The 12,736-nt window shown below is 39.7% G+C and overlaps 1 protein-coding gene across 8 annotated transcripts in view; it reads left to right on the top strand.

The window, feature by feature from the left end:
- PTPRK (protein tyrosine phosphatase receptor type K) overlaps window positions 1-7,608 on the top strand; it is a 484,094-nt gene extending 476,486 nt beyond the window's left edge. For all 8 annotated transcript variants that reach the window (XM_070733486.1, XM_070733484.1, XM_070733481.1 and 5 more), the window contains 3 exons: window positions 8-171; window positions 3,000-3,135; window positions 6,050-7,608. In XM_070733486.1, the coding sequence (XP_070589587.1) occupies window positions 8-171; window positions 3,000-3,135; window positions 6,050-6,103 (354 nt within the window). In that variant the 3' untranslated portion in view covers window positions 6,104-7,608. The remainder of the gene's footprint in view (window positions 1-7; window positions 172-2,999; window positions 3,136-6,049) is intronic.
- Window positions 7,609-12,736: the final 5,128 nt, after the last annotated feature.

Genomic DNA, 12,736 nt, shown 5'->3' with positions numbered 1-12,736 from the left:
CCATTAGCCTCAGGAAGGTTACCTGATGGTTCAGCAATTCCAGTATCTGAGTTGGGCACCTCATAGAGATGTCCCAGGTTCCAAGAGGTCATTCTTAAACTTAATTCTTCAAGTGGAAAAGTGGCAAGAAGAATGTGAAGAAGGGGAAGGGAGAACCATAATTCATTGTCTGTAAGTGTTATTTAGCATTTTAATTCTGACTATTTATTATCTCCATTCTATGGAATGGAATTTCATGTAGGTGAATGTTCTAGATATGTCTCACTAACAGAACAATACTTCTATTTCTCTAGTCTAACAGAATAATTCTTCTTCCTAAGAATAGTATGTGCTCATTTTCTCATTTCTCATTTTATGATAGCATATCTCATTCGATAATATTGAACACTTGAACGGGGTTATCTATATTAATAAATGTAATGGAAAAATGAGAGCTATCTCATATCACATTGTGTACCAGCCATCTCAAACATTTAGAACTACTTTCTTAGGAAAATCTTACCTACAACCATTGAATACTGATCAAATTTAAGACCCTCCTTCTAATAGTCTCCCATTCCAGGTGATTTTGTTAGGGCCCAGAATATATAATTTTTAATTTGAAGTCATCTATATGTAAGCATTTTTCTTTCCTCCCACCACCACCCTACCTCTCTTTCTTCCTCCCTCCCTCTCCCTCCCTTTCCCTCTCTCCCCCACTCCATCTCTTTCCTCTTCTCCCCCTACTCATTTTCAACATGTTACTGTGTGGTTATGAGCTAATTAGAATTACATCATATTAGGGTGAAGGAACAGAAACTGAGCCCAAATACAAGGCTATTGTTAGGTAACAGGTAATCAAGGAAAAGAAGGATGATATAAAACCATAATAGGAGATAACCAGAAGCTAATTACACATCTTTCAAAAAGACATGAAGGAGTAGTGATGGGACATTTTAATTATTTCAACATGTGGTGAAAGATAAACTCTGACAAACATGGTCCTTTCAAGAAAATAATTGATCTCTCTCTCTCTCTGAAAATCCTTCAGTGGGTTTAACAAGGCATGAGCGATCAGCTCTGCTTGACTTAATCTTAATCAACAGGGGAAACAAAAGTGGTGGGACAATTGAAGAAAAATAACATGTACAGATGAAATTCTTTATATCAGGAATACTGAAGCTTAGTGTAATCAATCAGATGTCTTAAAGATAAGATAACGTTTATTGTCTTCTTTTTCCGGTGGGCACTTTGACACACATTAAAAGTGAAATTCTGTTTCCTGCTCTCAAAAGTGTGCACATACTGTACATAACACACAGCTAGATATTCTATATTCATACATATCTATATACAGTATGGGGTTCCTACTGGTACGGATGAGGATGCTGCAGTGATAGTAAACTGGAGCTGCATGTGCAGCTTCAGGTCTCTGGCGTACAGCGCATATGTCCCAGTGTGATTTTGCTTCTGTGCATACACAAGAAGAAAAAGTGCAAAATCAAAAGAATCACCAAAATGTCACACGCACCCCCTCATGAGATTTTACTTCCTGTGCATGCGCAGAAGCAAAATCTCAGTGGGAAGTGTGCATGCCAGAGATATGAAGCTGCGCAGACAGTGCACCAGTAGCAGTGGTAGTGGCAACTCCCGGCTGTGTATATACCTACATCCTAACATATAACTAAATATAAAATACAGTGGTACCTCTACTTAAGAACGCCTCTACTTAAGAACTTTTCTAGCTCAAGATTTTTTTGCCTCTACTTAAGAACTATTTTTTACTTCAGAACCTGAGCCCAGAAAAAATTCCCAGGAAATTTGAGAGCAGCACGAAGGCCCGGCCAGTTTCCTGCCATTCCCCCTTTAATCCTGGCCATCTCGGGCTTTTCTGGGCTGGCAGAGGAAACTTTCAGTGGTGCTTAAGGAGGCTTTGGCAGCCCAGAGCGAACTGAGCGTTTTCCTTTCTCTGGGCGCTTGGAGAGGGAATAAACCACTTCACTGTGGTGACTCCCTCGCACTGCTTCCCATACCCTGGGTGCGAGGTTGCCTCCCAGAGCGTCTGGGCATGGAAAGGCAAAAGGCGGCGCTCACCTCACCTTCTTCCTTCGGCAGCGACTGTCCTCTTCTTCCTCCTGCTCCTCCCACCCAAATTTTGAGATTTTATTTCTTTCCTAATGGGTTTATTATTAGCCGTCCTGAGTCTACAGAGAGGGGCGGCATACAAATTTAATAAATAAAGAAAGAAAGAAAGAAAGAATTTGCTTTTACATTGATTCCTATGGGAAAAATTGCTTCTACTTAAGAACGTTTCTACTTAAGAACCTGGTCACTGAACGAATTAAGTTCTTAAGTAGAGGTACCACTGTACATATAAAAACCTCGATATGGTGAATCTGAAAAACTTCAAAGCAATTATTACTAGAAATGGATGATGAGAGAAACTGAAGCTCAAGGTGAACCTCACAAAAGATACTACAGATTAACAGAGCTGGAAAGGAGCTTGCAGGTCATCTAGTCCAACCCTCTGCCCAAGCAAGATATCCTACATCTGCCCCTGACCTAGGATCGAACTCACAACCTCCTGATTTGTGAGGCAAGAGCTCCACCTCTCGACCATGGCAGCTGGGTGTCTATACTTAAAGCATTTATCACAAATAATTGGGGGAGGGAGGAGGATGGAAAAGAAGATGTCGGAAGAAGCCAGAGTGACTGCCCCAAAAAGTTGAGTGCAAATCTGAAAATGGAATGGGGACATAATGAAAATGGATTGAAAGTCAGTTCACTAAGGAAAACACATAATAATAACCCATATTTGTAGAACTAAAGACAGGAAAGCTAAAACTCAGAATAGGGTTTTAGGAAGGATAAGACTAAGAACTGCAAATAGAACCCGTGTAGGTTTCTTGGGAACATGCTAACCAATAAAAGTAAGGCAGAGTTGCTCAATTCCAAACTGATTAAGCCTCCTTTACAAAAGCAAGTATTCTTTTGCTAACCATTGTTCTTTTCCTATTCAGGAACGGTGGTGGACGAAGCGGGATGTTTTGTGCCATAGGCATTGTAGTAGAAATGGTTAAAAGGCAAAACGTCATTGATGTTTTCCACGCAGTAAAAACTTTACGGAACAGTAAGCCTAACATGGTAGAAACACCGGTAAGTTATGTTGTGCTGATAGTCAGATAAACAAATGCATGAAAATCATATAAGTCAATCTAAATAGAATCATTTTTTCCAAGACTCCAAGAAATACAGACTATGATCTATTAATTATCAACATACTTTATATCAAAATAATTATAATACATATAGAATGTATAATAGTTGTACTGTATATGTATTCCCGTGCACTGAATGCATGCTGAAGGTCAAAGTCTCTAGTCATCACTGAAAGATCTAGGCCTTTGATAAATCTGAGAGATGGTGGTTTCACAGTAATCACTGGAAACATCTCTCTCTCTCTCTCTCTTTAGCTTCCTGTCCCAGTTTAACTCATGAGACAGAGTTTCAGGCAATTTTGGGTTGCTGTCATCTCAGTGCTAACTAAGAGGAATGATCAGAGAAGATAATGTAGCTTGTAAAGTATTGGATGAGCTTTTGGGGAGAAGGCATCAAATTGTTTGTTTTTAACAACATACAGTAGATGGTTTAAACAAGGGAACAGCTTGAAATGCTAATTTTTATCAATAAAATTCCAGACACTTCTGGAATTAAAATAATTTGCTATCCAGGTAACCCACCATTTACCTATCTCTGCCAAATAAAATACATAAAGTATTTCCACTCTTATAGGAAGCACCATCCAAAATTCATAAAAAATTTGAATGATTCAATTCAAAGAGCACAGGCTTAAATTTTATTTAACAGGGGAAATGAGAGAGTGAGTGAGAGAGTGAGAGAGAGAGAGACGATGGTTATGCAAAGAAGAAGAAAAAGCTAGATACATTATGGTTATTTAGTCAAAGTAAATATTACAAAAGATAAGAAAATGGTTAATTACCAAAAAAAGAGACAAAAAGATCCATGTAATATTCATAGGTAACAATATAAAATTAATTAAAATCTAAAGTTTATAATTCTATACTTGTACAGTTTTAAGCTGGAGACATTTAAAATGTAGAAATCAATGTTTTCTGCACTGCACCAGAATAAAAGAAAATGTGCTTAATTTGAGACCTATAAATCTGTAGCCTGTAACTGTTAAAGGCCATTTTTAAAATTCTTTGAATTCAATTTCATAACAATCATTCAAATATAAGGCAAATTCCTCAAATGTAAAATAAATCAATCTATACAGCCCAGCCTCTCAAATTAAATGGAAGCAATCCTAACTAAAAACAATAGAAATAAAAATCCCATATCAACTCTGGTGCTTCTAATTTGTAGCTTTTTAAAGCAACTGACAATCCTGCAAACAAGAAAGGCATAATTAGCATATTTGCCTAGAATTTGCTTCCCTAAGACAGTGTTTCCCAACCTTGGCAACTTGAAGATATTTGGACTTCAACTCCCAGAATTCCCCAGCCAGCATTTGCTGGCTGGGGAATTGTGGAAGTTGAAGTCCAAATATCTTCAAGTTGCCAAGGTTGGGAAACACTGCCCTAAGATATTACAGTGTATAAAGTGGGAAAGAATAAAGAATGGGAAGCAGGAAGGAAAATAAATAAGCACGAGGATGAAAAGGCAGGAAACAAGTAGAAGTAGAGTCAGATCTGGGGCACGAGAGGGGCTCTTATGACCCTTGAACTCTTACCATTCTTAGCCAATTATGGCAAGAGCTATAGTCTAGGATCTATTTGTGGACTAAAAAGACACACCTCTTCTATGAAAAATAACTTCTTTCTCCCCCTGGCTACCATCACCATAATTATTTATAAATCCCTTTTGCATCCTTTCCTTCGCAGAATATTCCCACTAGTAGATTTATGCACTGGTTGTGTTTTATTCTGCTAGACTGGAGGAGGGCAGTTCCACAGATCTGTGCTTTATATCTTCCCCACTTATAATTTAAAAGCACTTCAGAACACATACTTTATAATCAGTGATGTTTATTTTAGTATTTCTAGCCTGCTATGATTTCTAACAGCTTTGATTATACGTAGTAAAAGCACAAAGCAGTGGTGCTATTGTGTTACAGTCTGAGCAGCTGCCAAAGTGGGGTATTTTCAAGGTCATACTTTATGTGGGCAAAAAGCTTGATCACATCTCCAAAAGCTGTTAAGCTGGGAGAAGGAACCAGCCAAGAAACTAGCCAAACATTCTCACCCGACCTCCACATACCACATTAATCAGAGAGCTAGAACCAAACAGCAGTAAATTATTTGAGGGTGGTTTTTTTCCCCCCCTTCACTTCCTGTTAAGTGCTGTGTGATGGTGGTTTCTACACCTGGAGGAAGGGTGGGTAACTTAGAAAAGAAATCCGATAGATTTGGCATTTCTTTTCATTGCTCAGAATATTGTTCCTTCCAGATCAGAGGTGTCCAACCTTGGCAACTTTAAGATGTGTGGATTACATCTCCCAGAATTCCTCAGCCAGAAAATGGCTGAGGAATTCTGGGAGTTGAAGTCCACAAGTCTTATAGTTGCTAAGGTTGGAGAGTCCTGCAGATCATAGCCTTGTAAAAGATATATCTGTTAGGAAATACAGATTTTCACAACCCTATTATAAACTACATACTTATTCAAATTCTTATCTTTTTTATTTTTATTTTGGGGTCTTACATTAGATTTGCTAGACTTAGTTTTGTATTTCATTCAATTTGGTGTAATATCAGCTATAGTATTAAAAAGAATGAGGTTTGTCAGCTGATAAATGCATGTTAATAATTTTTATTAGTCTTTTGAAAGAGCAGAACTATTCTTTGGTAGAGAAATAAGTAGCAGTGAGCATCATAGGAAGATATGAGGCCATTGATAGCAAGGAATTCCACTTTTTTATTAAAACAAAAATATAAAAACATGGCGAGTTAAAGAACAGAATTTGCAATTAAGTCTATGGAGCAATAGTGCTTCGTTTTCCTTCCTCCACAAATGCAATGTAACTTGTGTTTTTTGTTTTTTGCTATATTAGGAACAATATCGTTTCTGCTATGATGTCGCACTGGAGTACCTTGAATCATCTTAATATGAAAGGATAAAAACAATCAAAGTGAACCAAATAAAATGAAATTTAATGAACTGTGTTTTGGTATCCGCTGTTGAACCTATGAAGAAACGTTTTAGTGAAGGGGAGACTTGATTTTTAAATGCAAAAGTATTTTTCTTAATAAATGGTGTAAAGTATATATATAAATATATATATATATATATATGAGAGAGAGCGCAACTGTTGTTCTGTCCCTGTACACAATCTGAATATAGTGCCACAAAAATAAATGAAGAGTCAAGGCAGAGAACATCTGCTCTTCGAAGTTAAACTTTCCAGTGTTTGCATATTCCGCTGTCTCTCGGCTTCATTAGTCCTGTCATCTGTTGCATGTATCTAATCTACTGAATGTTTTATTTCACACTAGTTCTTAATTTCATACTGTTAAAAGTTTTTAAAAACACTGTGTACAGATTGATAATCTGTAGGTTTTATGTGCTGCAAAAATATATATAGAAAGAGATACAGCTACACATCCTGCAAACATTTTTTTTTTAATGGCATATTTTATTTTACTGTGCAATGACAGCCTGATCAAAATTCTTTATAAAGAAATTCAAACATGCCAAAGACTCAAGTGTAAATATGTTTATATAGGAAAGAAAGCACATTGTATTTATTGTTTACTGACATTCCTTTTATGATGGTTGGACAGAACCATTTTTTTCCTTAGAAACATTGTTGCTGAGCTGAAATCAAGTGTAAATGATTTTTGTAGATTATTTTTTGTATGTATTGTGTAAGTAGAAGGAGAGAGAATGAAAAGATCTTTTATGGATAAGCCAGAAAACATTGATATACTTTTTTGGTTGGTGTGTGTACACGCTTATGAATGAAATTCACGTAAACAACAAAAAGAAACCAAACATAAAACTTCTTTCTCAGACTATATAGAGGTGGGGTTTTTTCAGTTTATAATAATAAGAAATCAAATAGAAACTGCACATATATATAACTTTGGGAGTTTCATTAATTTTTTTAAGGAGTAAGTGGGTTAATAATGAATGCTTGACACACAGAGCAAGTACAAAAATAAATAAAAATGCAAGTTAATAACATTTATTTTAATGTTTACTGTTGAGGCACAAGTTCTAGGCCACCAATACATTGTCCCCTTCTGCAATGCTGGAGGAATCCTCTGGTCCTCATTCATGACTTCCCAGTTGAGCCAAGAAATCGGCTTTGGTCCAAAGCTTCAAAGAAGCTCCAACTTTTCTCCCAATGGTAGTCTAGATTTGTGGAAATGGTAGCTTTGTGTTCTGACAAAGCCAAAATGGATTGAATCAATTCAAGAGTTAGGTGATAGCTTTGGTATGTTTTTTACTTTGCTCTTCATATGCACATTCATAAGCCTGGACATATTTTCATAATGGAAAAAAAAACATTTACTGTGTCCTGTTGATTTTTTTTATCAAGAGTAAATGATAAGGTGCTGATAAATATTCATGTAAAATAAGAGTGAATTAAAGAAGTTTTATAAAATATTAAGTTCATGTGTCCTACTTTGATTACACGTATTCCTGTATGGAAAAAAACCCCCAGACATCACAGTTCCCTTGTGCAAGGTTGTTGTGGTTAGCTCTGGCCCAGCTCCTGCCCCAAGGACTGTGGATGTGGGGGAGACATCCACATGCTGCAGGCCTGTTTTGCCCCTGGTGGAATCTGCTGATGAAGGCTCCTCTGACCAAGAAGACATGAGTGACAGGGAGGAGGAGAGTGTGGCAGACAGCTCAAAAGGAGATCAATTATCTAGCTCCTCCTTGGATTCAGAACAAGAGTTAATGATACAGCCACGCATAGGGAGAGCGATGCATAGGCAACAACAACTGAGAGATTATTATCAAAGAAAATGAGGCCACCTGTGGTTGGGTGGGGCTGTGGTGATTAGTGAGGCTGCTATAAAGAGCAGCCTGTGGGTTTGGCCATTGTGGAGGATTATCTGATCATTGTGTTTCGTGACTGCTTTACTGACTTTGACCTTTTGTGTGCTGATTTTTCCCCGCTTTGAAACTAAACCAGAGCAAAGTGTGTTTCACTTTGTGAAAGAAGAAGGACTGTGAATTGCCTCACAGCTGCAAGCTAAGTATCACAGAACTGATAAGGGACTTGTACCAATTACCAGTTTGTTTGGAGACTAGTGCTCTGCTGTACTAAAAGAGGGCTTAGGTTAAGGGAATTTTCATTATAAAGAACATTGTTTTGAATTTTCAAACGTGTGTGTGTGTCTGAAATTTGTACCTGTGAATTTTTGGGAGGAATCTACCAGAGAGCCAGACAGAACAAAGGTAATTCATCACACATCACAAAGTTATAAAAAATAAATTGGTGGAAACTAGTCCAAGATCCACAACTGTTTTTAAACACTGATATAAAAGTCTCTGGGGAGCCAAATATAAAGGTGCATAGTGTGTTATTAAATATAGAGGTCTTAAATGGAAGTTTTTCATGAAACAGGATTACAGTATTATTCTACCACATCTATTTAAGGATCTTTGAAGCTAGGCATCTGGAGAATGGTCCTAAACATGGAGAAATTAGCTTGGTATAAAAGACCCTCAACCAGTGATGGCAAACATTTTTTTGCTTGGGTGCCAAAAGGGTGGGGGGGGCACACCCATAATGCAATACCCTCCCTCACAAATGCACACATAACCACTGCCACACTTCCCCTCACAAGGTTCACTGAAGCCTCCAGAGCCTGTGGCTGGCAAAAAACCCAGACTCCAGCTGATTTTTGGCCTTCCAGAGGGCGAAGAAGATTTTTGGTTGTTTTCACCTTCCCCGGGCTTCAGGAAAGCCTCCTAAAGCCTGGGGATGGTGAAAAATGGCCCAACGGCCCAACCAGAAGTTCGTTTCCAAATTTTCAGTAGGCCTGTTATGTCCATTTTTCACCATCCATAGTTCTGGAGGCTTTCCTGAAGCCAGGGGAAGGCAAAAATGACTTCCCCCTACCCTCCAGGATGCTGAAAATCAGTTGGAGCTGAAATAGGGCAACACCTCACATGCCTTCATATATGGCTCCCTGTGCCACAGGTTCGCCATTACTGAGCTAATGTAGTGCCTCAGTTGGGCCTCCTCCTCCTGCCGGAGCCAGTTCAGGTCATGTTACCTTGCACCAGGCACAGGGTGACCCCACTTAAATGGAATATATTCAAAGTTAAAACATAAAAATGTACTACATACAGATACAGCTAGGATAAAAAATCCTTACTTACTACTATTTCTATTTGCTTTTTAGAATTTTCCTAAGTACTAAAATGATGCAAACTTCAGTTTGGTTCCTGTTCTGAAGTGCAGCAGAATGCTTTTAAAAAATTACTTATCCCGAGCTTCTCTTTTTTTTAAAAAAAATATTTTTCTTTAAAAATAACAATACAAACTTAACTCAAAAAGGAAAGAAAAGGAAAGATCAGAAAGCGGGAAAAGAAAAAAGGAAAACATTTAAGGAACATTCCTTATTTTCATCACAATTAGAAACACATTTAGAATTCTTTGCCTCCTATAAGTTTACATGCAATGATCTCTTTGCCCCATATCTTATTCACATACAGCTCCATAAATCATTAACGTTTTAGCATTGGTATCAGCAAAAGCCACAAAGGATTTCCAGAATTTTATAAAAACATGATTTAGGTTAGCCTTGGTCATTCCTTCCCTTTTTCTTCTAGGGATATTTAATTAAGATGCTACAGGCTTTGATTTATCTTCAGGTTTTCTTTTTCCCATCTCATAAGATTTCTTGAAGACTTTAACAAATCTCTTTTCTACATCCAGTAAGGAATCATTGTCCAGGCCATTCTCTTGATTTGTCATTTTTATTTCTACTTCAACTGTCATCTTTTGTAATCGGATGTTTTTCATTTATCAATATTTCAGCAATTTCTTTACATTTTAATTTTCAGCATAACGCTTATTTCAGCATAAGATACTCTCTTTCACCTATGTCATTTCTTTTAAGATATCATTTGGACATAGTTTATCCATAAATGCAGAACACTGCTGTCATTCTATATGCTAGTTTCTGTCTCCTTTCCTCAAATATCTCCTGACGTCTTTCAACTAGTTGGTTGGTTGGTTGTGCTTATATGCTGCCCAACTCTCAAAGGCAGACCTGGGCAAGTGGTGGCCCGCGGGCCGCATCCGGGCCGCCCACTGTCTGTGATTGGCCTGCCATAGCAGGCCCTCCCACCTTCACCTCACATGCACACACACGCTTTTTGAGGCAGGAAATGTCTCGGCCTAATGGGTAACTGCTTCCTCCCTTCAAGTAGCCCGTCTTTTCTGGGGATTTTTTTTACATTTTTTTTATTTTTGGCCGCCGAGAGGTGTCGAGAAGGGAGCCGCCATGCTGCGCTGAGGCATCTTCAGGCAGAGGAGGGAACTCAAAGATGTTGGTGGTGTTTGCGGCCCCCCAGCAACAGGGTAAAGGCAAGATAATGCTGGCTGCCATCCAGAAGGTGAGCTGTCTAGCTCAGTTGTATATGTGTATGGGGGAGGGGACTGGGTGCTTCGCACTGTTAGAAGCGAGAGAGTCAGGATTCTGTGCTGTCCTTCCCTGCGCGCAGGCTGAGCCGAGGCCCGGTGCTCGTGACCTGGCAATGATGTCGGGTGCAGTGTCTTCATTTTTATGCCCAGCTGCAGCTTTCTCTCTCTTTCTCTTTTCCCTCACGGTCGCCTTCCTGGGCATTTCGGGACTTTTGGGGTCATGACTCTTGGGACCGAGGGTGCTGAAAAACATAAAGAATTTGGGCCTGTCTTTGAATGACTCAAAAGAGGTTGTCTCCACACAAGAAGTTGTGGTCTAACCCAGGAGTAGGCAAAGTTGGCTCTTCTGTGACTTGTGGACTTCAACTCCCAGAATTCCCAAGCCAATCATGCTAGCTCAGGAATTCTGGTAATTGAAGCCCCTATGTCATAGAAGAGTCAACTTTGCTTACCCCTGGGCTAGACCACAACTTCTTGGGTGGAGATGACTTCTTTCGTGTCATTCAAATGTATAACTCTAAAACCATCCCAATTTCTCACGTGGTCCCATGGCAAAATTAATTGCCCACTCCTGCTCAAAGGACTCTGGGCAGCTTCCAACAAGTAAAAAACAATTATTAAAAGCAACATTAAAAATGTTGATTAAAAACCCTACTAAAACACACATACTCTCACTATCATTCATCATTCAAGGATGGATCTAAATAGTGTCTTAATCAATGGCCCCAGGACTCCCGGAAGACACTGTACACTCTAAGCTGCACGCGTGCATGCACCCGCATCCCAAAACACTCCCCACATACCCTTTTACAAGGGCGCACAAGGAGCCGGCCACCCCCACCCCCCAGCGCCTCCAGCCCCTTCGCGCCCATTCCTTCTCACCGCTGCCCCCCGCTTGCCCAATCCACCGCTCTTTTTCCTCCACTTCCCGACTTGGGGCACGGCTACCCCCGCAGTGGCGGTGGCGGCTGCGGCTTCTCGTCCTTCTCATCTGGCCGGTAGCTGCTCCAAGCCCTTTGGGAACGGCCGCGCCGCCCCTCTTGCAGTCCCTTCACCGAGAGCGCTTTCAGCCCGGGCTGTAAGCGAGGGGGCTGCAGGAGAGGCGGGGCAGGTGTTCTCACAGTGGAGGCCAGCGAAGGTGATTTTCAATGTCGGACGTGTGGGCGCACGCGCTCCCCAGCCCCCTGCCAGCCCACCTGGAACATTCAAAATAAGAAAAACCTTTGTCAGTGATGGGGAGTGTGCGCGCCCGTGCTCCTGACATTGAAAATTACCTTCGCCGGCCTCCACTGTGAGAAGAACAGAGAGAGAACGAGAGAGTGAGAGCAACAGACAGAGCAAGATAGAGAGAAAGTGAAAAAGAAAGAGAGAGAGAAAGGGGGAGAGAAAGAGAGATAGCAAGTGAGAGAGAACAAGAGAGGGAAAGAGTGAGTGAGAGAGAAAGAAAATGAGAGAGTGAGAGAGCAAGAAAGAAAGAGAGAGATGAGAGAGGAAGGAAGAGAGTGAGAGAGAGTGAGAGAGAGGAAGAAAGCAAGAGAGAGAAGAGTGGAAGGAAGAGAGAGAGAGAGAGAAATGATAGAAAAAAGGGGAGAAAAAAAGAGAAATGAGAAAATGATTGAGGCAGAGAATGACAGGAAAGAGAGAGAAACAGAGAGAAGTGACTCTTGATTTAAAGCATATGGTAAAAGCACTTAAATAACAGAGAAAAAAACCCCCAGCCCTCACCTGTTTTAATTAATAGTTATGTTTTTGGTTTTGCTGGTTGTTTTAGTTTTAATAGTAATGGATTTTGGTTTTTTTAAATAGTAATGGATTTTGGGTTTTTTAATTATTAATTTCTTTTAATAAAAAAGAAGGGATTTTTTTCTTATCTATCTATCTATCTATCTATCTATCTATCTATCTATCTATCTATCTATCTATGTTGCCCAGTCCCAAGGGGATTGCAGCTCAGACACTATACTTTTCCGCCCACACTGAAAAAAAATTAGGGGGAACATTGCCGGAAGAGCCAAGTCTTTACAGCTTTGTGGAAGGCCGTTAAGGTGGGGAGGATACGAATCTCTGGAGGCAGTTGGTTTCATAGGATCGGAGCTGCCAAAGAGAAGGGTGTTCCACAGGGGCCTG

The sequence above is a fragment of the Erythrolamprus reginae genome, chromosome 1, assembly GCF_031021105.1.
Source record: "Erythrolamprus reginae isolate rEryReg1 chromosome 1, rEryReg1.hap1, whole genome shotgun sequence".
NCBI lineage: Eukaryota > Metazoa > Chordata > Lepidosauria > Squamata > Dipsadidae > Erythrolamprus > Erythrolamprus reginae.
Note: the sequence above shows the minus strand (reverse complement) of the source record. Positions and strands in the feature narration are given on the sequence as shown.